Below are 27988 nucleotides of genomic sequence, written 5' to 3'. Positions count from 1 at the left end.
TAGGATGACATTCCACAAAAGCATTCACAGACACATAAACACAAATGCACTTTTACATCTACCCACCTGTCACAGCTGGCTGAAGGACTGGACCAAGGTGCAGCATGGTAAGCGTACATTTGAACTTTATTTAAAAATGACACCGACAAGTGAAGAACAAAAAAAAAAACAACCGTGACGCTATGTGCCCTGAACCACTACAACTTTACCTTCCCACAAAACAAGTGGGGGGAAAAGGGTACCTAAGTATGGTTCTCCATCAGAGACAACGATAGACAGCTGTCCCTGATTGAGAACCATACCAGGCCAAGACATAGAAATACAAAACATAGAAAAAAGGACATAGAATGCCCACCCTAGTCACACCCTGGCCTAACCAAAATAGAGAATAAAACGCCTCTCTATGGCCAGGGCGTGACACCACCACAGCCACACATACACAACTCTTTGCAGTTTCTCTGAGCAAACGAAACTCACTATCCTTGAAAACTTGCTTTATAAAGGCTGGTCACTGAGAAAAAACTCTGTCTTCATCATGTGACAGGGTGGGGGTATGCATTCTCAAAGGTCTATATAACTTTTAAATTAGGTCAAATTTATACTGCATTACACAATTCATGTTGTTTCCCCACCACTCCAATAAAGGATTTTGGAGACTTTGCACTACATTTTTTATTTACATTCAAGTAAAATATATAATTTCATGAATGTCTTATTTCATGTTTGCCTTGCGATAAACAGTATTAGTTACAGTGTACTGATTGCTAACCAAACTTTTTTGCCATGTCAAATGTCTTAAGTTTCATTTACACATTGTCATGTGATTTCCAGGAAATTATGTTTTGAAAGATACTGAAGGCCTTATAAATACCCTGTGGACAAAAGGTTCACTTCAGTCTACATTATGAACAGACAACAAATGGATATCACTTTGCAAACTGTAAGTAACCTTTATAATGTATGTTTGTTTATGTTGCACCTCATGGTAACTGTAGTATAATACAGTGTAAGTAGTATAATACAGTGTAAGTAGTATAATACAGTGTAAGTAGTATAATACAGTGTAAGTAGTATAATACAGTGTAAGTAGTATAATACAGTGTCAGTAGTATAATACAGTGTAAGTAGTATAATACAGTGTAAGTAGTATAATACAGTGTAAGTAGTATAAAACAGTGTAAGTAGTATAATACAGTGTAAGTAGTATAATACAGTGTCAGTAGTATAATACAGTGTAAGTAGTATAATACAGTGTAAGTAGTATAATACAGTGTAAGTAGTATAATACAGTGTAAGTAGTATAATACAGTGTCAGTAGTATAATACAGTGTCAGTAGTATAATACAGTAGTATAATGTAAGTAGTATAGTGTCAGTAGTATAATACAGTGTAAGTAGTATAATACAGTGTCAGTAGTATAATACAGTGTCAGTAGTATAATACAGTGTAAGTAGTATAATACAGTGTCAGTAGTATAATACAGTGTAGGTAGTATAATACAGTGTCAGTAGTATAATACAGTGTAAGTAGTATAATACAGTGTCAGTAGTATAATACAGTGTAAGTCGTATAAAATAGCATAAAAACCAAACATTCTAATGTAAAGATGAATTTACATAGATGCGGCGAAAGACTGACTTAAAAAAAACAAATCCTTTCCTTTATATGTATATATATATATTTTTGTATGTTTATTTGTGTGTTCGTACATATGTCATACCAAATGACACAGTCAAGCTCAAAATTGACACTAAAGATTCACATAATTGTTCTATTTAAACCAAATCATGTTATCTATTATGGAGCTAATTTCATTGTTCAAGCAAACCAATTACAAAACCCAATGGTAGTTTGTGATGCATCTTGAAAATGGTTTGTCCACAGACCTGGAGGGAAGCTAAAGTAATTCCGCTACCCAGAAATGTTAAAGTTCCCTTTGCTGGCTCTAACAGCCGCCCAATCAGCTTGCTGCCAGTTCCTAGCAAACTTATAGAAAAGATTGTGTTTGACAAGATACAATGCTATTTCTCTGTGAATAATTTAACAACTGATTTTCAGGACACTTATAGGGAAGGACACTCAACACGGACACTGGTACTCTATAGTAACTCCGGTAACTCAATAAAATCAGTAAAAAACAAAACAGAATAAGCATCATCTCAAGGAACAACGCAGACTGCGAAGAGACACACACACACACTCTACACACGCATTATACTAACAAAGGTTTTGTTTTGATGTAAGGTAACTGAAGTGAATATAATAATATACAACTGATTGATTTTTCTGAAGTTTTGTTGCAGTGACTAGTAGCAGATAATAATGGAGACTGGAGAAAATAAGGAAATGGAGACAGAGCTTGAGGACGCACTGGATCCGTCGTCTGAGTGTACATATCAAGGAGAAGAACATGTGAGTAACTGAGGAACCATCGTGTTAGGAACAGCAAGACAGAGAGTGTCAGGAATTGACTCTCAACTAAATCAGGAAAATTCTCATTAAAACAGAGACAAAGAGACAAGCATTCTACTGGGCACATTATTTCAATGTGGACAATTGGGAAATATTTGGCTTAGACGTTGATCAATGAGAGGGGACAACATAGTAGCCTAGTAGTTTAGAGCATTGGGCCAGTAACTGAAAGGTTGCTGGTTTGAATCTCTGAGCCGACTAGATGATAAATCTGTCGATGTGCCCTTCAGCAAGGCACTTAACCTCAATTGTTGCTCTGGATCAGAGTGTCTGCTAATTATGTCAAATGTAATTACAACCTTTAATCACCCACACAAAAAGACAGCCACATATTTGTTGATTTCCCAATGTGTTATCACTATGCATTCAATCATCTAAAAGCACAACTGAATTCCAATGGAAACAATATCTGATATTTTGTTTACAATGTGCTGTCACTGTGCTGCATCTAATAGCAAAAACAAATATCCTAAATGGTGGTTAAGATTGCATTAAAACTACATGCTGTTCAAAATTCTGCCGTGTCCCGGATTTCCGTTTACTATGTTACATCTAGTCTGTGAGACCAGACTTTAACATCAGAGCAATTGAGAAGATCTCCATAGATCTGTGACCTTCGCAAGCCATCTTGAACATGCAAGCTTTCTAGGATTATATAAGAAGACATTTACAAATTACAGTAACCCCAAAATGTGTCCATGGATGTTTTACTCATTTTAGGTTGAATAAATACTTATTTTAAGGTTGAATAAATACTGTTATTTACTGTATTACAAAAGGGATATTGAATTGTGTTTGGTTGTCTATGCAAGAAGATTTACTTGGCTATAGCATCTACTGTTTGGCTGATACTGTATGTTTGATTCATGTCTCTATTCATGTCTCCATCCAGGTCAAAAATCTAAGTTAAAGAATATGATTAAGTCAGTGGCACAGATGGAACTATTTTGAACTGTGATTTTGAGTGAAGATGGAGACATGAATCCAACATTGTATTTCTTTCTATTTAACAAGGGAAGTCATTTAAGAACAAATTCGTATTTACATTGACAGCCTACCCCAGTCAAACCCTAACGACGCTGGGCCAATTGTGCACCGCACTATGGGACTTCCAATCACGGCCAGTTGTGATACAGCCTGGAATCAAACCGGGGTCTGTAGTGACACCTCTAGCGCTGAGATGTCATGCCTTAGACCGCTGCGCCACTCAGGAGCCACATTACAGTAATTCATATATAATTAGGTAACATGTAAATAAGTTAATAGGCTATTTTCTGTATTACAAATGTGATATTGAATTATATTTGGTTGTCAATGTAACCAAATATCAACATTTTAAGGAGATCCCAGTAAGCCAAATTATATCTAAAATGATGTGGTCCTTCTGTAGCTCAGTTGGTAGCGCTTGTAACGCCAGGGTAGTGGGTTCGATTCCCGGGACCACCCATACGTAGAATGTATGCACACATGACTGTAAGTGTCTGCTAAATGGCATATATATATATATATGATGGTCAGACCTTGCATCCATGGCTCTGTCTACTGTGTTTTTGTGACACACCAATCATTGTTTTTGTTTGACCCACACAAGCGTGACCCTAAACAGAACCCAACTTTTCCACGATTCTAAAGCAGATACAAATGAAAGTTATATTTGAGGCCTGTTTCTAACCAATTGATAGTATGCACGTTTTCAGTTTGTAAGTGTGTGATATGGGGGTATAGAAAAGTTTATTTCGAAATGTACAAAGACATTTTTTTATAAGCATTAGCAATTATGTTGACACTGCCATGTTGATCTGAGCCTTGCTGTTGGAAAACCACTAGTGTCCGACTTTCGGCTGTCGCAGATGCACCTCCCCACGACTTCATTTGCTGACTTTCGTCTAGACAGCTTTGTTAGCCCTTACTGCTCGAACACCCGTTGCCTCCCTCCAAGGTATGTGTTGCTAGGCACATCTGGAGGCGAAAGAAACGCACACTTGTTTATTAGGCGAGGTGCTGGCAAGCGGAGTAGAACACTTTAAAAGGAAAAGGAGAGCGCACACTAGGCGCTAAGATGCAATAATTGAATAACCAACATCTCGACAGACAAGCTGTCTTAATCAGGGTATAATGACAAACACTGCGGGTCACTAGTTTATATAGTGTAAAGGGACACACACATGTGTCTGTAATCATGGCTGTGTGTGGCTTGATATAATTTACAGATATCTGTAATTTAATTTACAGATATAAATAGAACATATACAAAACAGCAGAAATGGATAGGATACGATCAAAGATACCATTTGGCCACATAGGCCTACAAATATTTCCAATGAATAGCAACATCACAATAATCATAAGAATGGGTTCAGATCAAAGTCTAGGTTGAGACCGAAGGGAGCAAGCGTCTTTAAATCTTGTTAAAACAATAAATTGTCGAGGTCAACTCCTCTCCTAGGGATAGTGACGTGGTCGGTGCCGATATAACGTAGGGACGAACTCGAGTGGTTCGATTCCAAAAAGTGGGCCGCAACTGTTTTTTATGATACTCCGAGATTCATACTTTTAATTCGCACTTCGTTTTACCACAATTACAATTCATAAAATAAACAACTGCGTCATTGGAGCACGTGATAATACCTTTAATTGTGGATTTGTTTCCCTGTTTGGGGGTGTTTGAAGGAGCTACGTTTGTAAGTGCCATTGCATTGAGCGCAGCCATTACACTTGTAGTTTCCATCCCGTAGAGGCGTTGTTTTGGGGTGGTAAAATCAGAGTTTAACAATTGTGCTTTGAGATTTCTGCCCCGCGAGAATATGTCCGAAAATGTTTGCGAACGATTCCCCTTCATTTGTTCAGAACACTTTGAATAGCAGGTAGTAAGAATGCGTTATTTTTTATTTTAATCTGACCGTTTTTGTACCCGCTGTCCTTGAATTTTCTTTGCATCTCAGACATATTTCTTTCGAAATCTGATTGTTTTTTGCAAATTATTTTGATTCGACAGAATTGGCTGTAGGGAAAACTGTTTTTCAAGGGAAGCTGGTGACCGCTATCAGCCCTCAACAAACTGTTACGATCAGTAGGTTTCCTGTATATCAGTATATAGAACATTATCCGCACACAATCAGAAGATCAAGGACACGGATTTGACGTGTGCCAGATTGCATAGTAAATCTCAGGTGCCCAGAATAAGAGTTAAGAAAAGCTTGGAATGCCTGGAGCTGTTTTGCATTACCCCTCCATAGAACAGAAATACCATAAATGAACCGTATCCATATAATAATGTTAGGCAATAAATATTTTTTGAGAGTATTGAGTAATGTTTCACATACAAATTAGCATAGTTAGGAGCCATAGGGGATCCCATAGCAGTACCCGACGTCTGAATAAAGAAATCATTTAGAAACGTGTGTGTACTATTTCAGTAAAAGTTATAATGCATGCCCTGGAAGGTCACGTTGCAGAAGAAAATGTTTCATTGCTTCAATACCGCCCCCGTGTGGAATATTCGTGTATAACGACTCAACATCAAAAGTAACAAACAAAGTATTCACAAGGAGAGAATCAAGAGATTCAATAATAGAGATCATACTGCTGGTGTCCTTTTTTTTTTTTTACAAAGGAGGGGGGCTGTTCTGCGAGTGGTCTAATAAAAAAATGCAAAAGTTGATAAAGGGACCGTTACTGCATCAATACCGCTACAATACGACGGACACCCTGGAGGTTTTGTAACATTCTTGTGTAATTTCGGCATAGAAAGTGGCAATTTTAGGGTCTTGAATAGCCCCAAAGTCGTGTTATTTTTTGGTGACTTGACCAGAACCTAAATACCCATCTAGGACAGTGAAGATAGTGTTCTAAAATTGGGAAGTGGGGTCACTGCAAGGCAACCCTCCTGGACTTGCCCTGGCAGGCCACAACTAAAGACAGTGTGAGAAACTTGCTTGCAAACGTTTGTGCTATGAAACTAAATATATACTGCACGCAGACCCACAAAACCTATTTTCTAGATTCATGATAGTGTTGTTAGACAAAGCAAGGAAAGTGAACATCAAAACATGATGTAGTTTCATTGGGATTTGCAGCTGTTGTTGGTAGTTAATGAATCTGTTAGCTTCTGAAATAACTTACTCATCTTTTCAATATGTTGTTAATATTTGCGCAGACCTATGCAGAATTTGCATGACAAGGGCATTCCCATTTTTTCCAAACCTTGGGTTCTGAAGTAAATGTAATCTGACCACTACCTTTGAATTTACACAGTAACTTTAACAAAATACTTATAAATGTTTGTACTCAAATGATGTAATCCAGATATGTATTTTGATACTCCCATGATACATCCACAGCAACTATTTCTACAGTTGGAGCCTGAGGCCCTTGACATCACAGACAGTGAGAGTCAACACAGCGACCAACAGGATGACAAGACAACCAAGACTGATGAAGAAAAGACAGAAATCACAACGCCTTCTAATTTCGCACAAAGCAGTAAGAAATTTACATTTGAGTAATTTAGTAGATGCTCTTATCCAGAGCAACTTACAATTAGAAGACAGGTGAGATTGTTTTAGTCAACCATCATGTCATAGCATTGTACGTGATTTACAGCTAACTTACAGTACGTACATTTAATTGTCCTTATAATTATTTTTCAGTGACTCCTGTTCTGACAATTGCATTGATTGGTGGCACTGATTCTATGGAGATTGAATCTGGAAATCTCCTTCTTGGTCAAGATGATCTACCAGCAGCAGAACTCTCACAGATAGCACCCAGGATGTATGATTTGTCCGGTCGTTGTGTCTCTGTCATCAACATGCTGGGCTTGCAGAGTTCTGAACTTACCCAGGAGAATCACATAGGTCCACTTGTGCATAAGCAGGGTATCAATGCTGTCCTCTTACTTCTACCATTGGGCCAGCATATTGATGAATTCCAAATGGGAGTGGGGTGGCTGGAAAGAATGCTTGGAGAGAGAGCCCTTGCCTTTACAATAATCGTCTTTACCCACAAGAATGACCAAGACTTTGGGTTGGGTGATCTAAAGGACAACAATGATCTGATGGATCTCATAGAAATGTGTGGAAATAGGTATCTCACCTGCAAAAAGAGTATGAATGATCCAACCGAGATTTCAACATTACTTGAACAGATAGACCTCATGGTGTCTGAAAATGATCCATGCTGCTACACAGGAGAAATGTATGACGAAGAGATCAGGAAACAGCAACTGAAAACAGATTGGGGTGACCGATCACAAAGCGAGGAGAGAACTGCATCAGGTATGTCCTCAATGCATTTGATGCAGCAGCTGTAGGAGGATTTTCCCCATCTTGACATGTGGCTCCGTCGACACACACACTTACCCCGATTGTTGACGATATCCAAAAACAGTTTCCAGTCTATATCTTTCATAGATAGGCAGAGTGCGAATTATACAGTGACATTCGAGGAGGGGGTTAAAAAAATTAAATAGACCTATGTGTGCACGCGCTTGAATTGGCCTGCTTTTTATTGGCCTAATAGTAAGTACATGTCATTTAAGGGTAAAACATTTTTTATTACCTTTTCATTTGGCATGAACACATCCAGTTATGTTGTTTTCATCTTATTGTCAAACAAATCACTTCAAAAGGTAGACTACCTGCACATGTTCATCCACTCCAAAATAATTCCAGATCCAAACAGTGCACTGTGCACTCACTCCACTTGATGAATGGAAAGAGACATCTGTTACAAAACACCAAAAAGTGTGATGACATTTGGGGTTTGTCATTGACCACATTGACATGCAAATCAAATCAAATCAAGCTTTAAATGGCACATTTCAGAAATGGAACGAAACGCAATGTGCTTTACAGGAAAAAATGAATACAAAACTATGAAAATAAAAGCTGAAATATTTACTACACAACAAACATAAGATTTTAAAAAAACAAAAGAATTACACAAACTGAACTACTAAAAAGTACCTGAAGGAAAAGCAAAGCTAAAAAGATGTGCTTTAAGATCTATTTTAAATATGTCCACAGTTTGGGCCCTCCTCAGGTTCTCTGACAGGCTATTCCAGAGGCTGAGGGCATAATAACTAAAGGCTGCCTCTCCATGCCTCTTGGTCCTTGTCTTTGGGAAGCTATTCCAGAGGCTGAGGGCATAATAACTAAAGGCTGCCTCTCCATGCCTCTTGGTCCTTGTCTTTGGGAAGCTATTCCAGAGGCTGATGGCATAATAACTAAAGGCTGCCTCTCCATGCCTCTTGGTCCTTGTCTTTGGGAAGCTATTCCAGAGGCTGAGGGCATAATAACTAAAGGCTGCCTCTCCATGCCTCTTGGTCCTTGTCTTTGGGAAGCTATTCCAGTGGCTGAGGGCATAATAACTAAAGGCTGCCTCTCCATGCCTCTTGGTCCTTGTCTTTGGGAAGCTATTCCAGAGGCTGAGGGCATAATAACTAAAGGCTGCCTCTCCATGCCTCTTGGTCCTTGTCTTTGGGAAGCTATTCCAGTGGCTGAGGGCATAATAACTAAAAGCTGCCTCTCCATGCCTCTTGGTCCTTGTCTTTGGGATAGTTAGAAGGACAGTGTCAGAGGACCTGTCTTTGACCTAGAGGGTACATAACTTAAAAAGCATGTCTGACATGTCTTGGGGTCTTTGAACAATTCCAGAGGATTGATTTAAAAACCAGCCTCTTGGAATAATCTTAAATTCCAGTGAGGGCATTCTAAAACTCACAGGCAGCCAGTACAGAGACCTTTAAACTGGTGTAATGTGTGCCTCTCTGCCTGGTCTTGTCAAGTACCCAGAGGCTGCAGCATTCTGTATGTTTTACTTTGGGAGTACAGAGACTGAGGGCATTAAAAAAGCTGCCTCTTGGTCCTTGTCTTTGGGATGTTAGAAGGACAGTGTCAGAGGACCTGAGGGACCTCTGGTCTTGGTCAGTACCCATGCTGCAGCATTCTGTATGTTTTACAGTACAGAGACCTTTAAACCGGTGTAATGTGTGCTCTCTGGTCTTGGTCAGTACCCATGCTGCAGCATTCTGTATGTTTTACAGTACAGAGACCTTTAAACCGGTGTAATGTGTGCTCTCTGGTCTTGGTCAGTACCCATGCTGCAGCATTCTGTATGTTTTACAGTACAGAGACCTTTAAACCGGTGTAATGTGTGCTCTCTGGTCTTGGTCAGTATCCACGCTGCAGCATTCTGTATGTTTTACAGTACAGATACCTTTAAACTGGTGTAATGTGTGCTCTCTGGTCTTAGTCAGTACCCATGCTGCAGCATTCTGTATGTTTTACAGTACAGAGACCTTTAAACCGGTGTAATGTGTGCTCTCTGGTCTTAGTCAGTACCCATGCTGCAGCATTCTGTATGTTTTACAGTACAGATACCTTTAAACTGGTGTAATGTGTGCTCTCTGGTCTTGGTCAGTACCCATGCTGCAGCATTCTGTATGTTTTACAGTACAGAGACCTTTAAACCAGTGTAATGTGTGCTCTCTGGTCATGGTCAGTACCCATGCTGCAGCATTCTGTATGTTTTACAGTACAGAGACCTTTAAACTGGTGTAATGTGTGCTCTCTGGTCTTGGTCAGTACCCATGCTGCAGCATTCTGTATGTTTTACAGTACAGATACCTTTAAACTGGTGTAATGTGTGCTCTCTGGTCTTGGTCAGTACCCATGCTGCAGCATTCTGTATGTTTTACAGTACAGAGACCTTTAAACTGGTGTAATGTGTGCTCTCTGGTCTTGGTCAGTACCCATGCTGCAGCATTCTGTATGTTTTACAGTACAGAGACCTTTAAACCGGTGTAATGTGTGCTCTCTGGTCTTGGTCAGTACCCATGCTGCAGCATTCTGTATGTTTTACAGTACAGAGACCTTTAAACTGGTGTAATGTGTGCTCTCTGGTCTTGGTCAGTACCCATGCTGCAGCATTCTGTATGTTTTACAGTACAGAGACCTTTAAACCGGTGTAATGCCTGCTCTCAGTCTGGTCTTGGTCAGTACCCATGCTGCAGCATTCTGTATGTTTTACAGTACAGAGACCTTTAAACTGGTGTAATGTGTGCTCTCTGGTCTTGGTCAGTACCCATGCTGCAGCATTCTGTATGTTTTACAGTACAGAGACCTTTAAACTGGTGTAATGTGTGCTCTCAGTCTGGTCTTGGTCAGTACCCATGCTGCAGCATTCTGTATGTTGTGTAGTTGACCAATGGCTTTCTTGGGTAGACCAGACAGGAGAGCATTACAGAAGTCAAGCCTACTTGTAATAAAAGCATGGATGAGTCTCTCTGTATCAGACAGAGAAACGGCCTCATCTTGGCAATGTTCCTCAGGTGGTAAAAAGCTATTTTGGTCACATTCCTAATGTGTGACTCAATGTAGTCCATAATTGAAAATAACACCAAGGTTTTTTACCTGGTGTTTTATATTTATTGCCTGTGAATTCAAATGTGCGGCTAGATTCTCTCTCTATGCTTTGGCTCCAACAATAAATACATTGGTCTTTAACTGGAGGAAGTTATGAGCCAACCAAGTATTTAAATCACTAATACAATCTAATAATTTTTCAGTGGATCTAAAATCCTCTGGTGACACAGAAATGTAAATGTGTGTATCGTCTGCGTAGCATTGAAAATCAATGCTGTGCTTTCTGATAATGCTGCCAAGGGGTAACATATATAAACTGAACAGTACCGGACCCAAAATCGAAACTTGTGGAACACCACATGTGATATGTATTTTCTCTGAGTTATGTTCACCAAGGGTCACAAAAAACTTGACCAGTTAAATAGGTCTAAAACCAATTTAGAACCGGAGAGGCCAACCCACCTCTCCAGTCTGTCTAGAAAGACATCATGGTCAACAGTGTCGAATGCAGCAATTAAATCTAACAGTACAAGGACAGAGAGCTGTTTGGCATCTGTGTTGGCTCTATAATCATTTACTACCTTAACTAAGGCTGTCCCTGTGCTGGGCACGATAACCAGATTGGATTTTTAAATTTTTTAAAAATACTGTTGTCACTTAAAAAATAATTTAGCTGTTTGAACACCAATTTCTCCAGAATTTTGCTTAAGAATGGATCGTTGGCCATAAATTGCTAAAAGCTGAAGAATCTAGATGACTTTTCTTCAGAAGGGCTTTCACCATAGCAGTTTTTAGTGCACACCAATATCCCATTATTATTCGGAAGACTTAAGTATTGTCACGCGGGACTAGGTGGGTGAAGGAATCAGACGCAGAGAGTTCCACTGGGGAAAAGTGCTCTTTACTTCGGCACACAAAATGATAAGCCCAACAATACAGGGCGCGGACAACAACGTGACAACCCAAAAAACACAGGGTGTCAAGTTAAGAAAATAAATCCACCTCTACCTAAACCACACACACACAAGTAACATAGAGACAATCCCGCACATAGCAAGGGCGGGTCCACCTACTAAAAATAGGGAAGCTCATTAAACCAAACAGAAACACAGGTGAAACTAACAAGACAAAACAAACAGACAAACGAAAAAGGGATCGGTGGCGGCTAGTAGGACGGTGACGACAGGCAGGGGAGCCAACTTCGGCGGAAGTCGTGACAAGTATTCTGTTTTTGTGTTGAGGCATATCCCGTTTACAATAACCCAAAAAGCTTGCATCCCGGTTATGAAAAACCTGGATAAGATGCCTGGGATATGCTAATCTTAGACAGAGTACTGTGGCATGTAAACATCTTATCCCATTTACTGTTATTTTTTTGCGGTCTGTGCAGACTCAGTTTCACATATCATGGGTGTTGTGTGATGTTTTCATCTGATTGTCAAACAAATAATTTCAAAAAGTAGGTTTGATCCACCAGTCATTTCATAATCATTTATTTGGCTGATTCTCATACTGGACCATATTGTCTACTGGCTATTTTCACCCCTAATTTAGACAAGTTTCTGATTATAATTTCTGACATTTGGTAGGCCATATAAAAATGTAGAAAATTGGTAGGCCAGTTGTTTGTCAACAAGTTGCAGCTTCTCTTCTGTCATAACTTGCCGCTCCAGAAGATTAAATAAAGTAGTGGTCACCGGAATAATGTCTTACAGCATAGAATGAATGCATTTGTAATCTACAGTATGTAGTTAACACCGGTAAAGTTGTCCATTTCGTTTAGGGACCGGGAAGAAAACGCAATAACTCCAAAACTATGGAAAGATAGGTCCTGTGCAAAATGTCCAAATGTCATCAGTTGACAGGTTTTAAGCTGAGAAAAGGATGAAACCCATTTATGATAAGACTTCAGTTGGTCTTGGATGCACATTTTATGTGGTTGAAATACTGTCTGCTTGTATAACAGTTTCAAAGATAACATATTACATGCACATTTGCATTTTCTCAGGAGATGCTGAAAGAAATAACTAATATTTCTCCACTCCTATTCCGAGACAATGACATTTCTTTGTACTAGTTTACTGCAAGAGATGCATACTTTTGCAGAAGTTAATATTATACTATACAACATGAGGTTTTAGGCCTACTGTCAGTGTCCATAGTTCAGTTACTATTCCATTGAACCCATATGAACTGAGGAATATTCTGTTTATTCATGGGTACAGTGATACTCGTGAGCGGGATATCAAAAGGTGCATGTAAACAGCTAATCCCAAATAAGACCTTAAGCTACTACCCGGAATCGTGGTCAGCCTGAAATAATTCACGCCTCTTGCAGACAAAATGACCTTTTTTGTAGAAAGAAAGGTTGGGACACCTGAAACGGGGCTGAAATAAGGGACTGTTCAGGGACGACAAGTGCAGCCACATGGGAAAAACATGTTTAAACCATGACAGAGGTGGGGGAGTTGGTTCATTTGGAATAAGACTTTATTTTAATATTTAACACTATAGCAGTACAAATTGCATTTTAAACAAAAAGAAGAATGGTTAAATTAACATTATTTAGAGATGCCTTTGAAACAGTAAATATCAATTTGATCTTACCGAAACTATCAATATTGAATTTTTAGTTTTAACATCTTAGTGTTGTGTGTTTTGCAGAATATGGCCATTCTGACATCAGAAATGTAATAACAAAAAAATACATATGTACCAAAAAACGAATCTGGAGGAATCGACTAGTCTGCCAGGGATGTCAAACTAATTTCATGGAGGGCCTAGTGTCTGCACGTTTTTGGTTTTTCCATTCAATTAAACCCTAGACAACCATCAATCAAGTACAAGGGTGGAGCAAAAACCCTCAGCCACTCGGCCCTCTATGGAATGAGTTTGACATCTGCACAGATACGAACATCAGTTTGGTAATGGACAAACAGGAATTCCAGCTGTCTTATATACCTGCCTTATCGGCTTGTTGCCCTGGTGTAAACGTCCCCACCAGACATAAAATTGGTAGCTAGATAGATTGAGATCACAGAAAATGTTTTCAATCTGTAACTCGCAAGTGAGTAGTTTGACAGCTAACATTACAGTGCCTTCAGAAAGTATTCACACCACTTGATATTTTCTTGTGTTACAGCCTGAATTTAAAATGGATTCAATTGAAATTGTGTGTCACTGGCCTATACACAGTACCCCATAATGTCAAAGTGGAATTATGTTTTTGGAAATGTTCAGTCACTAAGTATTCAACCCCTTTGTTATGTTAAGCCTAAATCAATTCAGGAGTAAAAATGTGCTTATCAAGTTACATAATCATTTGCATGGACTCACTCTGTGTGCAATAATAGTGTTTAACATGTTGTTTTAATGACCACCCCATCTCTATACTGCACACATACAGATAATTGTACGGTCCCTCAGTCGAGCAATGAATTTCAAGCACAGATTCAACCACAAAGACCAGGGAGATTTTACAATGCCTCGCAAAGCAGACATTGAATATCCCTTTGAGCATGGTGAAGTTAGTAATTACACTTTGGATGGTGTATCAACACACCCAGTTGTCGGAGAGGAAGGAAATCACTCAGGGATTTCACCATGAGGCCAATGAATTTAATGGCTGGAATAGAAGAAAACAGAGGATGGATCAACAACATTGTAGTTACTCCACAATACTAACCTAAATTAAGCCTGTAGAGAATACAAATATTCCAAAACATGCATCCTGTTTGCATTAAGGCTCTAAAGTAAAACTGCAAAAAATGTGTCAAAGAAATTAACTTTATGTCCTGAATACAAAGTGTTATGTTTGGAGAAAATCCCACACGTCAATGAGCACCACTCTTCATATTTTGAAGCATGGTAGTGGCTGCATCATGTAATGGGTATGCTTGTCATCGGTAAGGACTAGGGAGTGTGTTAGGATAAAAAGAAACAGAATTGAGCTAAGCACACGTAAAATCCTAGAGGAAAACCTGGTTCAGTCTGCTTTCCAACAGACTCAGAGACAAATTCTCCTTTCAGCAGGAAAATAACTTAAAACACAAAGCCAAATATACACTGGAGTTGCTTACCAAGAAGACAGTCTATGTTCAGAGTGGTCTAGTTACAGATTTGATTTAAATCGGCTTGAAATCTATGGTAAGACTTAAATGTCTGTCTAGCTATGATCAACAGCCAACTTGACAGAGCTTGAAGAATTTTAAAAATAATAAAGTGAAAATATTGTACAATCCAGGTGTGTAAAGCTCTTAGAGACTTACCCAGAAAGACTCACAGCTGTAATCGCTGCCAAAGGTGTTTCTAACATGTATCGACTCAGGGGGTTGAATATTTATGTAATCAAGATATATTAGTGTTTCATTTCTATATACAGTACCAATCAAACATTTGAACACACCTACTCATTCAAGGGTTTTTCTTTATTTTTAAAACTATTTTCTACATTGTAGAATAATTGTGAAGATATCAAAACTATGAAATAACACACATGGAATCATGTAGGAACCAAAAGTGTTAAATCAAAATATATTTGAGATTCTTCAAAGTAGCCACCCTTTGCCTTGATGACAGCTTTGCATACTCTTGGCATTCTCTCAATGAACACTTATTTGAACTTAATATAATACATCAATAAAAATCTATTTAGCCTCAAATAAATAATGAAACATGTTCAATATGGTTTAAATAATGCAAAAACAAAGTGTTGGAGAAGTAAAAGTGCAATATGTGCCATGTAAAAAAGCTAACGTTTCAGTTCCTTGCTCAGAACATGAGAACATATAAAAGTTGGTGGTTCCTTTTAACATGAGACTTCAATATTCCAAGGTAAGAGGTTTTAGGTTGTCGTTAATATAGTATTTATAGGACTATTTCTCTAGATACCATTTGTATTTCATATACCTTTGACTATTGGATGTTCTTATAGGCACTATAGTATTGCCAGTGTAACAGTATAGCTTCCGTCCCTCTCCTCGCCCCTACCTGGGCTCGAACCAGGAACACATCGACAACAGCCACACTCGAAGCAACGTTACCCATCGCGCCACAAAAGCCGCGGCCCTTGCAGAGCAAGGGGAATAACTTCTCCAAGTCTCCGAGCGAGTGACGTTTGAAACGCTATTAGCATGCACCCTGCTAACTAGCTAGCCATTTCACATCGGTTACACCAGCCATTAGGCTGATAGGTTTGAAGTCATAAACAGCGCTGTGCTTGCGAAGAGCTGCTGGCAAAATGCACTAAAGTGCTGTTTGAATGAATGCTTACGAGCCTGCTGCTGCCTACCATCACTCAGTCAGACTGCTCTATCAAATCATAGACTTAATTATAACATAACACACAGAAATACGAGCCTTTGGCCATTTATATGGTCGAATCCGGAAACTAACATTTCGATAACAAAAAGTTTATTATTTCAGTGAATTACGGAACCGTTCGGTATTTTATCTAACTGGTGGCATCCCTAAGTCTAAATATTCTTGTTACATTGCACAACCTTCAATGTTATGTTATAATTACGGAAAATTCTGGCAAATTAGTTCGCAATGAGCCAGGCAGCCCAAGCTGTTGCATATATCCTGACTTTGCGTGCAATGAACGCAAGAGAAGTGACACAATTTCACCTGGTTAATATTGCCTGCTAACCTAGACTTCTTTTAGCTAAATATGCAGGTTTAAAAATATATACTTCTGTGTATTGATTTTAAGAAAGGCATGTTAATGGTTAGGTACAGTCATCCAACGAACGTGCTTTTTTTCGCAAATGCGCTTTTGTTAAAACATCCCCCAGCGTTGCATCGATTATATGCAACGCAGGACACGCTAGATAAACTAGTAATATCATCAACCATGTGTAGTTATAACAAGTGATTATGATTGATTGATTGATTGTTTTTAAGATAAGTTTAATGCTAGCTAGCAACTTACCTTGGCTTCTACTGCATTCGCGTAACAGGCAGTCTCCTTGTGGAGTGCAACGAGAGGCAGGTTGAACTGGTTAACTGTAAGGTTGCAAGATTGGATCCCCTGAACCGACAAGGTGAAAATCTGTCGTTCTGCCCCTGAACGAGGCAGTTAACCCACCGTTCCTAGGCAGTCATTGAAAATAAGAATGTGTTCTTAACTAACTTGCCTAGTTAAATAAAAAAGGTATAAAATATATATATATATTTTAAGCAGCAAAATCGGAGCCCAAAAATACAGATTTCCGATTGTTATGAAAACTTGCAATCGGCCCTAATTAAAATCAGCCATTCCGATTTAATTGGTCGACCTCTAATTGAGACATTAGGAAAACACTTCTGCTCATCATACTGTACGTGTCTAATATACACTTTACTTTTTCCTGTCCCTCTTGCTTACAGTTCCAGATGACTTGCCTGAAGATGGTGTTGCAAACAAAGAAAAGGTACATTTGAAATAACCTTACACAATCTCTGGTAAGATCACATACAGTGCCTTGGGAAATTCTACACACCCCTTGTACAGTCTGCATTTTGCTGCCTTAAAATTCTATTTTTCCTACTTATCTACAGAACCTACTCCAAATTTTCAATGAAAGAAAAATTATAGAACACTTTCCAAATGAATGAATGAAAAAAAAGATGTGTGAAGACATATGGAATCAAGACATGGTGGAAGCATCTTTGGCAGCTGTTAATCATTTTGAATAAGATTCTACCAACTTTGCACAACAATATTGCTCAAGCTCAGTAATTTTGGTTGGGAATCATTGATAGCAATATTCAAACCTTGTGTCTAAGTCAGGACTGAGACTGGACCATTCAGGAACACTGAACAACTATCAGAAAGCCATTCTGGTGTCTTTGGCATTCCCATTTGTGTAATTGTCTTGCTGAAAAACAAAAATTCTCCCCAGTCGCTGCCGTTGACAACCATGCCCATAAAATGATGCTACCACCACAATACTGAGGAAATACATAAGATCAACCACATTGCATCCACTCCACATTACTGGCCTGTGTGACAAAGTGAAAAGGATGAATCCTGTGATTTAAAAAAAATCCACTCCAAATCATCCATTGTTTTCACAAGGCTGTTAAGTAATCCTGCAAGACAATATGGAAAATAGAATAACCTTTTGGCCTAGATTAAAATCTACAGGCTTGGGTCAAATCCAATACAACACAGAGTGAAACCCTCCTGTGTTTTCAACTATTGTGGTGGCAGCATCCTGTTATGGGTATGCTCATCACCAGCAGGGACTAGGGAGTTTGTCAGGATCAAAAAAAATATGAAAGGACCAAAGCCCAGGTATAAGGTTGTAATGGCTTCCAAACGTGCTTCCACCAATTATTACTCTGGGGTGTGAAGAGATACGCAATCAAGACATCTTAGTTTTTTTTATTTGAAATAAATTGACACTATTCTATAATTTCTTTCACTTTGAAAATGTGGAGTAGATTGTGTAGATCGGTAGGGGAGAAAAAAAAATGGAATCCCTTTTTAGATAACATTTTAAGGCTACAAAATGTGAGACTGCAAGGGGTGTGTAGACTTTCACTAGAGACTGTTTCTTTAAAATATCACTCTGCGTCACTCTTAAGTATGTGTGTTGATAGTATGGCAGATGTTTTGACTTACTAAGATATTAAAATGTGTTTGGTTAACGTTAAAGGGAGAAGAAAAGATACTTGAAGAAATCAGCGGGAGTTTAATTGAAAAAAACATCCCAGAAAATATACAACTAGCAAAAGTAGCAGAGCTCATGTGTAGACTTCACCTTCAAGATAAATATCAAGATAAGTTGACAACTGCAGACTTCCTGAACATTGGCTCTTCTGCTCAACATCAACATGAACCCCAAACAGAGAGCAAACTTGCTCATACTTTCCTACAAAGGTTATTGATGCTGGACTACAGAGCCAGGTATATTCCTGTAAGAGATGAGAACAGTGAGATGCATGACACAAATGACAACAGAAATGATAATGCAGAAACAGAAGAAAGTGCCTTCGATGCCCTTTTCAACAAGAACACAGTCTCTGGTGATTTAAAGAGGAACACGCATGTTCACCCAATGGACGTCCAGATGGCAGTGTTTCACTGTTCAGACAGTTTCCTTCGGCAGTTCATGGTCACAAAGCTGTCCTTGTGTCAGTATGCCTTGCCTTTGCTTGTGCCAAATCCATTTACCAAAGAGATTGAATGCCCTTTGTGGACATTTCGACAAATCAGAAAAACCTGGAAGTCCACCAATGACTCTAATATAGTCACCAGCCAAAGTATGCCTATTTACAAGGCAGAAACACCAATGGTATCATTCTTTAGGCTTGGTTCTGTGTCCTCATCAAAATCTCAGCTGATGAGCAACTTGATCAACCAACGTCACAGCACATTCTTCCACAGACACTGTCCAGGAAGCAGTAAAACCTGCCTCCTAATGGATGGGGTGGTAGAGATTGCATGGTATTGTCCTGCTGGGAAGCCCAATGATATTTTCACTGATTGTGTTGCATTCTGTAATCTCCATGGTGACGCAATTGCGAAAGAAATTCAGCGTGACAGACTGATTGAAAAAGCCTCAGTCAATGTTATCCTTTTACCAAGTCTTGGAAAAGGCGACAAAAGTATGGCAATCGTGCAAGAGCTGTTCAAGTCTTCTAAACCTCTGATATGTCTGCTCACTGAAGAGGATTCTGTTGCAACTGAAATTAAAAAGGGAAAGTACAAAATGGGTTTGAGAGACAGAAATCAGTCAGATGTGTCTGAGGAACTAAAAAGGATCATTAGAAATAATTTGTCAAGACCATGTTGCTCCTTCAAACTTGAGGACATGGCAGAGTACTCAGGGTTTAGAGTAGATGAGGATGATGAAGATTGCCAAGTAGGGAAGACTAATGCTCTGCAGATAACAGATCTGCTTAAGGAAATGGAACTGTCCAAGATCAAAGAAGAATTTCTTCCATGTCAAGGTAGGCTGTGGCATGATTGGTGTCAAAAAAATAAAGACCTTTATCGTCTCCAAGGGAATCTAGAGATGGAAAGAAGTAAAATACAACATGAAATGATGCAAATTCGACACCATCAACATCAAGTTGCCTTTACTGAACTCATGCAGATGTTTATCACAAGTCTACGATGTCTGGGAGAAAAAGAAAAATCATATTTCCTCAAGTGGGTAGGGATACTACTGGATGACCTGTCCTCAGATGAGCTCTCAGACCTTCATCACAAATATGATGAAAAGTGGTCCAAGGTCCTGGCTTTGAAAAAGAAGCATGATAAATCAGAGCAACTGAAAATGAGACAAATGGAGCTGGAAAAAATATCAGAGAAGCTGCAAGCAGCGACCTTTGGATTTGAACACATTCTGAGGGAAATGGGACAGATCTATGAAGCCCATGCATCTGTGGCCAGGCAAAGCAAAGGAGAAAGTGAGGTGACCGTGTCTTACCTTCCAGAGCTCGCGGCAGAACTTATGATATCGGGACACCCAATGGAACTAATGGATGGTGATGCAGCTCATGTGCCACTGACGTGGATTAATGGGGTTTTAGATGAAGTTATCAAGAAACTAGGAGATCAGAGAGTTTTTGTTTTGTCCATTTTGGGAATCCAGAGCACTGGGAAATCTACAATGCTGAATGCAATGTTTGGACTGCAATTTGCAGTAAGTGCTGGAAGGTGTACCAGAGGTGCTTTCATGCAACTGGTGAAAGTGACCGAGGAGATGAAAGATGACTTTAGGTTTGACTATGTTCTTGTTGTTGACACTGAGGGACTTCGAGCTTTAGAGTTGGCAGGAAAGGCAACAGTGCACCATGACAATGAACTTGCAACTTTTGTCATTGGCCTTGGAAACATGACCTTGATCAACATATTTGGAGAGAATCCTGCTGAGATGCAGGACATCATTCAGATAGCTGTTCAGGCCTTCATGAGGATGAAGAAAGTTAATCTGTCTCCAAGTTGTGTGTTTGTGCACCAGAATGTTGGAGACATCACGGCCGGAGAGAAAAACATGGAGGGAAAGAGGCGCTTACAGGACAAACTAGACGAGATGACCCAGTTAGCTGCCAAAGAAGAGGACAGTAATGCAGAGTGTTTCAGCGATGTCATTGCATTTGACATACAAAGAGATGTGAAATACTTTTCCCAGCTGTGGGAGGGCAGCCCACCCATGGCCCCACCAAACCCATGCTACAGTGAGGATGTCCAGGAGCTAAGGAAAACAATCCTCTCTAAAACATCGAGGTCTTTTGGCATGACATTATCACAGTTCAAAAGCAGTATCCAAGACCTTTGGAATGCACTGCTGAATGAAAACTTTGTGTTCAGCTTCAAAAACACACTAGAAATTGCAGTTTACAGAAAACTTGAGATTCAGTATGGAAAATGGATCTGGGCTCTCAGGAGTGCCATGCTAACCATTGAAAATCAACTGCACAATCGAATCGAAAATGGAAAACTTCACAGGGTTGAGAGACATTACCTTGTTGACGAAATGAGAAAGACTCGTGAAGAAGTGAACAAATCAATGGAAAAGTACTTTGATGAAGACAGAGATAAAGAAATGTTGATTCAGTGGCAAGGGAGATTTCAAACCAAAATGGTTGAGTTTGATGATGAACTCGTGACGGGAGCAAAAAGAAAGTTAGAGGAGGTTATTCAGCAGAGGGATGCGCGCAAAAAACTGGATGACAAGAAGACACAGTATGAAAACAAGCTCTTCCAAAAGAGCAAAGAACTTGCCTCAAAACTGAAGGACAAGGCAAAGGATGAAAAACAACTTGAGAATGAATTCAATACTCTTTGGGGGGTGTGGGTTGCCGAGTTGACCAATGATACACCTTCCATTATGGACATAAACATATTGGATGATGTGACTTGTATCCTTGGAGAGATTGGTTATGAATTGTCTCTTGTACATGATCGGAAAAGTTGCGGAATGTACCGTGAGATTTGTACCTTGGGGAGTTATTCGAACTATGCAATTGTATCCAAGAACCAAGATCTTTTTAACGACGATCAGCACTCAAGAGATGCTCAAAGGAAGCCAAACAATGACCAATTGAAGAAAAATAATGTGTGGGGTGCTTTTAAGAGTTTTTTGTTTAAGTCTCCAGAGAACAAGACAATTGACCAGATTGGTCCAAGCAACATTCTAACATACACAGATCATGAATTGATAAGAGCATTCACCAATGATGTTGACAAACAAAGCCAGAAGATAATCGAGACAAAGCCCATAGAAAAGATGGGATACAATGACAGTTACATGCAAGAAATAGCAACTCATGTCAAAGAAAGCGTGAAGGAATTTGAATCAAAGATTAGAAAATATGCATTCAAAAAGGAGTTTACAATTGATCTTTCACTTCATGTGTGTGAGCTTGCAGGAAGTAAGTTAGCAGATTCCCATAGCAAATTCAGAAGCAACAATGATGCCCTTACTTACCTGGAGCAGAAGAGGCCACAGTACAACAAGATTTTCAAGAGATACTGCAAAGGTTCCTCATCTGCAGCTGTGCTTGGTGAGTTAATTTGCAACACACTGAAAGAATCGATTGTACAGGCGGTCTATGACCAGACGGCCATTGACTTAGCTGGAGAAATGCAATTAAGTCACCCACCATTCAGTGGAAACAGGTCTAACATGGAGAAACACATCCTGATATCATTGGCGGAGAAGGAGAACTTTGACAAGTTCATGACCTACATTCACAACCCAAGGAAACACTTTGAGAAATTTATTAGAGAGGATGTAGAGAAATACATGCTCACAGAAAGGTCCAAAGTCCTTGCCTTGATTGAAGGGAACATAACAGCTAAAGAGCAGCGTGTGAGCCATGCAGTGCATACAGCAACAAAGACGGTCAAAAACAGGAATGGAGACACCAACATGTGGCTTAGAGAGCTTTCCAGTGCTCTAAAAGATGAGCTGAAATTTGCTGAAAATAATTTCAGTGATTTCTGTGACATAACCGACTTTGACTTCCTCGAAGAAGAGGTAAGGAAAGATCTTGCCAACAGAATCATGGAGATCAACAGAAGCCTCAGCAATGTATCACTCCTGGACATGAAGCAGTTCAGGGAGAGGCCAGATGAGATTCTGATCAAACACTTTTGTGATTGCTGCTGGGTACAGTGTCCCTTCTGTAAAGCCATCTGCACAAACACCATGGAGGGGCACAAACCGAAGGATCACAATGTCCCCTTTCATCGCTCTAAAGGAATCAAAGGAATGCACTTCAGAAACACAGTAGAATTTAGCATTGATTTTTGTACAACTTCAGTAGCAAGTAATGGCCGGTTTTACCCATCCCATGAATCAGAGGATACATATCTTTGGAAAGAATACAGAAAAGCTGGCCCAAGATTTGATGATTGGAGCATCACACCAGACCTCTCTGAACTTCCGTACTGGAAGTGGTTTATTTGTCGATTTCAAGAAGATCTGGAAAGGTATTATGACCTAAAATTCCAGGGCAGAGGTGAAATTCCAATAGAATGGAGGAAGTTCACAAAACAGCAAGCTATTGAAAGCTTAAAGTAAATCTAAGGGGAGCTCAAATAGTAAAAACATACAGACATAATGGCACAAGCATTTAAACATGTTGACATTGTAAACATGAACATAGTCAGAAACTGAAAAACCTCTTGGCAATGTACAATAAAGCACCGCTTTTACTATTCTAATCAGCTAGGCCTACAACACATCTTATTTTGATTCAATCATTTAACTCAAACTGATAGACTAACAGGAAAAAGCCTAGTTATTGGCCTCATTTTGGGATCAAAAATGTATATGCAGATGTTTTGAGTGTGAGCAATTTATCACATTTCCTGTCAAGTGATAAAGCCTTGTATTATTTGTATTGTATTACCGTAAGCAAATACTCAATAAATGCTCTGAAATTGTGACATAGTTTGCTCTTTCTCACCAATATAATTCAATATGGACTCCAATATTTCACCTGGCCAAGATGTGGGTGCAACACTTTTTGTAGTAGTAGTAGTAAAGGAATCAAAATGATTGACAGATAGTACCATAACCTCATCCTTATATTACCCTTGTGTTTAGTGTACATGTGATTGTGAATATTATTGCAACAAATATACCGTACTATGGGAAAAAATATATAAACAATGATAGACTGTGGTCAACCCAAATACATATTTAAGATGTCCAACAGTTCACTACTACATATATTAGAACAATGATTTGATAAATGTCATAGATCAATGGGTTAGGACAGAAGCAAACTAAATCACCCCTCATATTGGGGTCTAGTAGATTTGGAAAGAAATAAGTTTGAGGTCTCCTTTGATACGAATGTAGGTAATGACGTCTAGGCCCTCACGATTGGGGAACTGGATCTCCTGTCTATCAGGCATCTCCACTTCAAACATGTCACCCATCAGCTTCAGTACAATCTTGAGAGGGAGAAACCCCATTTGTTTACATCATTAGTGTTGTAGCACATTCACCCACATGGCCAATTGCAACAAACAAGCTGGACTAAAGACTGTGCAGTGTATTGGCGCTAGTTTCCTTAGAACGATACTAGCAGGAGATTACATGGACATAGGCCCTAATTGTTCCTGTTATATTAAACACCTGAAACACTGCCCAATATTCTCCATTTGTCTTGTCAGGATCAAACCCACCTCCCTCCATCTTTCCAACCTCCATTTTCACACCTTGAATATAGAACCCCGTTGGAGTGGATTGTGGATCTCTCTCTTCTCATCCCCCCAGCAGCCGGCAATCTTTGAGTTGCACACGAGCACAGTGCCATCATTGAAACGTGGGTTAAAGTGCAGTGCCAGGTCATCTTCATCACAGCCCAGGTCGATCTGGAACCTGGATATGGGAAATAGGAAATCACATCGTTCCAGAAACCCTTATACATGTCTGTCTAACATTCATGGATTTCACACATATATTATACCAAAACAAAACCCTTCTCTGGTCCGTCCTCTCCTCTTTTGAGCAATAATTTGTGAACCTGGTAGTTTTTTACATTTTTTATGCTATGGGTCCCTCTGTGTGATATAAACAGTTAAATGCAGCTCCCGAGTGGCACAGTGTTCTAAGACACTGCATCTCAGTGCAAGAGGCGCCACTGCAGTACCTGGTTTGAATCCAGGCTGCATCACATCCGGCTGTGATTGGAAGTCCAATAGGGCGGCGCACAATTGGGCCGGGTTTGACCAGGGTAGGCCGTCATTGTAAATAATAATTTGTTCTTAACTGACTTGCCTAGTTAAATAAGAAAATGTAATTTCTTAAATGTACCTCATTCTAATCCATAATCCTCCCCTGTACTTTGAACTGGTCTCCAGCTCTCAGCTCCACATGCTTCAGCTCAAGTTCCTATGAAGAACCATATAAATAAATTGAGTGCTTTTGAACATAAGGTAAAAGAGATTTTGCATTTTAATATTGTGTTCTGTAAACATTTAGACTACGTTACCCAGCAGGCTATGCGAGCGGGGCAGGTGGTTGAAGAATGCCTTGCATGGTTAAACAAGGGTTTTTCTAGCTGAAGTATATGTTAATTAAAAGTAGTTAAACCTACGCCCCAGTTTGTCATTATATAAGGAACAAACATAACAAATGTCATGTTGGGTTATAAATATTTAATGACTTAATAATCATTGGAATCACAATGTACAGTGCATGCATAGATTACTTTTTCAACAATTACCACGTTGTCAAAACATAATCAAGACTCAAGGGCATGACCGTTTAAATTAATTCACTCAGTAACACATCTGAGTGCAGTAAGCATATAGGCTACTATATGGCTGCGTTTTACACAGGCAGCCCAATTCTGATCTTTTTCCACACAAGATAAGATTTGGTGCTGCCTGTATAAACACAGCCTCTTCAGTAAGTAACCGTGTGGAATAAAAGTAGCAGCACATCAAAGCATGAAAGTTAGAGAGACTTACCATTGGCATTGCCATGTTGTCACTGGTGGCGAAAGGGGCCCTGAATGTGGTTTGAGTTGCAAGACGGACTGGGATCGGACAAGATAACCTTATTTCCTGAGATACAGAGAGTCAAATGTTAGTTGGAAGTTTGAACTATCCTTTTATGTGGGAAACCCTCCTCACACAGGTCACCAACTGATTAGCATGATAATGAGGTGTGCTTAATGATGATTCAATAAATAAATAAAAATGGTTCTCTCACTCACACCCTGATACTAGGTTATGACAAGAAGCTTGGTGGCAGACTGGCAGTGAAGATAGTTGCCTACTAAACTGATGCTTTTACTCATACTGAAAAGCCTGATCTTTGATCAAAGTCACTCTGATCAGTAATCAACTGTGTAGTGCTGCCCTGTATATTATAAACGGGTGGTTTGAGCCGTGAATGCTGATTGGCTGACAGCCGCTGGGGCTGCAATGACAGAGTTTAAAGTAAATGACTGTCCAGTGAAAAGTCTCACTTTTAAAAGCTCATGTTGTGCTACTCATACCCAAATAATGTTGTCAACTCATCTTTTACTCATATTTTGTGGCTAAAGCATACATTTCAGAAAAACACTTCAAACCCCACCTTAAAGTTGTATCTCAAATAGATCGTTTCAAAAATACTTGCTATTTCCTCCTATTTCTGAACACTTCTGAGAATGGTGGACTGAATTTTCTGGATTTTACTACTTTAAATAATACTTTCAAGATCAATTGGATAAAACAATTCCAAAGAAGACCCACTTCTATCTGGAATTTTATTCCTCATCATGTCTTCTCTACTATTGGTGGCCTTAACTTCATGTTGTTTTGCAATTATAATATTGACAAAGTTCCAGTGAAACTTTCTGCTTTTCATCGGCAGGTTTTTTTGTCATGGTCCTTAATTTATAAACACAATTTTTCTCCACACAGATATTATATATGGAATAATCGGGATATATTGTATAAAAATACCTCTCTGTTTTTAGAATATTGGTTCAGAAATAATATTCTATTGGTGAGCCAACTGGTACATGCAGAAGGTCTTTTACTCAGTTATAAAGAATTCTTATCACTTTACAAGGTCCCTGTAACACCTAAAGATTTTGTGATTGTTTTAGATGCCATTCCCGCAGGTGTTGCTTTATTATTCAGGTACATGTCAAGACCTGACCCTCAGAGCCTACCTTCTATTGACCCTGTTGACTCATCAGTAGGAAAGATTTGTTTCTCTTTTGGTCCATTCAACAACAGAACGATACGATCCTTGTTTCAGCAGGATGTTGCATTTATACCTTATGTCATGCCTTATTGGAATGGATTTATTGATAATATCTGTTGGAAAAAAGTGTGGATGTTGCCACACACATACCTACTTGTTAACAAAGTTAAGGAAGTTTCCTTTTAAATTATTCATAAATATTATCCTGCCAACCACTATATGAAGAAGTTTAAGGAAAACATCAACTCAAATTTCTCCTTTTGTAATGACCACCCAGAAACAGTAGTGCATCTTTTTTGGCATTGTATACATGTAAGAAAACTGTGGCAAGACATCAGTAGGTTTATAATTGAACACATTTATGAAGATTTTACACTATTGTGGAGAGATGTACTGTTTGGATTCTTTACATACAATAGAAATAAGCGGAATCATTTTTATGTAATTAATTTCATTATTTTTTTGGCCAAATTTCATATACACAAATGTAAATTTACAAACAGAAAACCCCATTTTCGTACCCTACAAAAATAAATTGAACTGTATTTTAAGACGGTTAAATGCTCTACTAACAAAAAAGCTGTTAGAATTGTAAGTATATGCATGTCCCTTAAGGTCCTTGTGTAATTGTAATGTGATATTGTACCCCCTAGCTCGATTGTCTATTGTTTGTAATCTATGTGTGCTTGTGTTCCCTCATGTGCTTTATGTATTGATTTGATATAAAAAAATATTTTTAAAAACTTTTTTTAAAACTTGCTATTTCCTCATATAACGTGATGTCACGTTTTTGGCCGAGACGGCTCATTGGCTGAGCTGGCAGTTAAGTCGTTTACTTGTCATTCATATTTTTAACGACTGGTATAGCCCACAGCATTCTGTTGTTTCAAACACAGACCATCTGCTTTTTAACATAATTAAAAAATGGAAGGAAATAACAATTTAACTAATATTGTAATTAATTCTAGGTTATATTTAATATAAATCTTG

The 27988-nt window shown here is 39.0% G+C and overlaps 1 protein-coding gene and 1 long non-coding RNA gene across 6 annotated transcripts; one reads left to right on the top strand and one right to left on the bottom strand.

Annotated features, from left to right (window-relative positions):
- The first annotated feature begins 11 nt into the window (after positions 1–11).
- Positions 12–23730, top strand: LOC118365463 (interferon-induced very large GTPase 1-like). Of its 5 annotated transcripts, XM_052491088.1 has the most exons (8): positions 17–107; positions 832–940; positions 2059–2113; positions 2293–2412; positions 6813–6954; positions 7122–7748; positions 17208–17251; positions 18482–23730. In XM_052491088.1, the coding sequence occupies exons 4-8, from the start codon at positions 2323–2325 to the stop codon at positions 23360–23362; spliced, it is 5784 nt and encodes a 1927-aa protein (XP_052347048.1). In that variant the 5' UTR covers positions 17–107; positions 832–940; positions 2059–2113; positions 2293–2322; the 3' UTR covers positions 23363–23730. The 5 variants fall into 5 exon arrangements, with proteins under 5 accessions (XP_035603594.1, XP_052347048.1, XP_052347049.1 ...); XM_035747701.2 differs by lacking the exon at positions 2059–2113 and having other exon boundaries at positions 12–107; XM_052491089.1 differs by lacking the exon at positions 2059–2113 and having other exon boundaries at positions 2304–2412.
- LOC127914500 (uncharacterized) lies at positions 9398–26075 on the bottom strand. The gene is made up of 6 exons (XR_008088647.1): positions 25768–26075; positions 25109–25186; positions 24511–24673; positions 10347–14463; positions 10101–10264; positions 9398–9608 (listed from the first exon to the last, which is right to left on the bottom strand). It is a non-coding gene; the product is annotated as an uncharacterized LOC127914500 (long non-coding RNA).
- Positions 26076–27988: the final 1913 nt, after the last annotated feature.

The sequence above is a fragment of the Oncorhynchus keta genome, chromosome 32 (assembly GCF_023373465.1).
Source record: "Oncorhynchus keta strain PuntledgeMale-10-30-2019 chromosome 32, Oket_V2, whole genome shotgun sequence".
In the NCBI taxonomy this organism is placed as follows: Eukaryota; Metazoa; Chordata; class Actinopteri; order Salmoniformes; family Salmonidae; genus Oncorhynchus; species Oncorhynchus keta.
The sequence above is the reverse complement of the archived record's forward strand: the minus strand, read 5'-3'. Positions and strand labels throughout refer to the sequence as shown.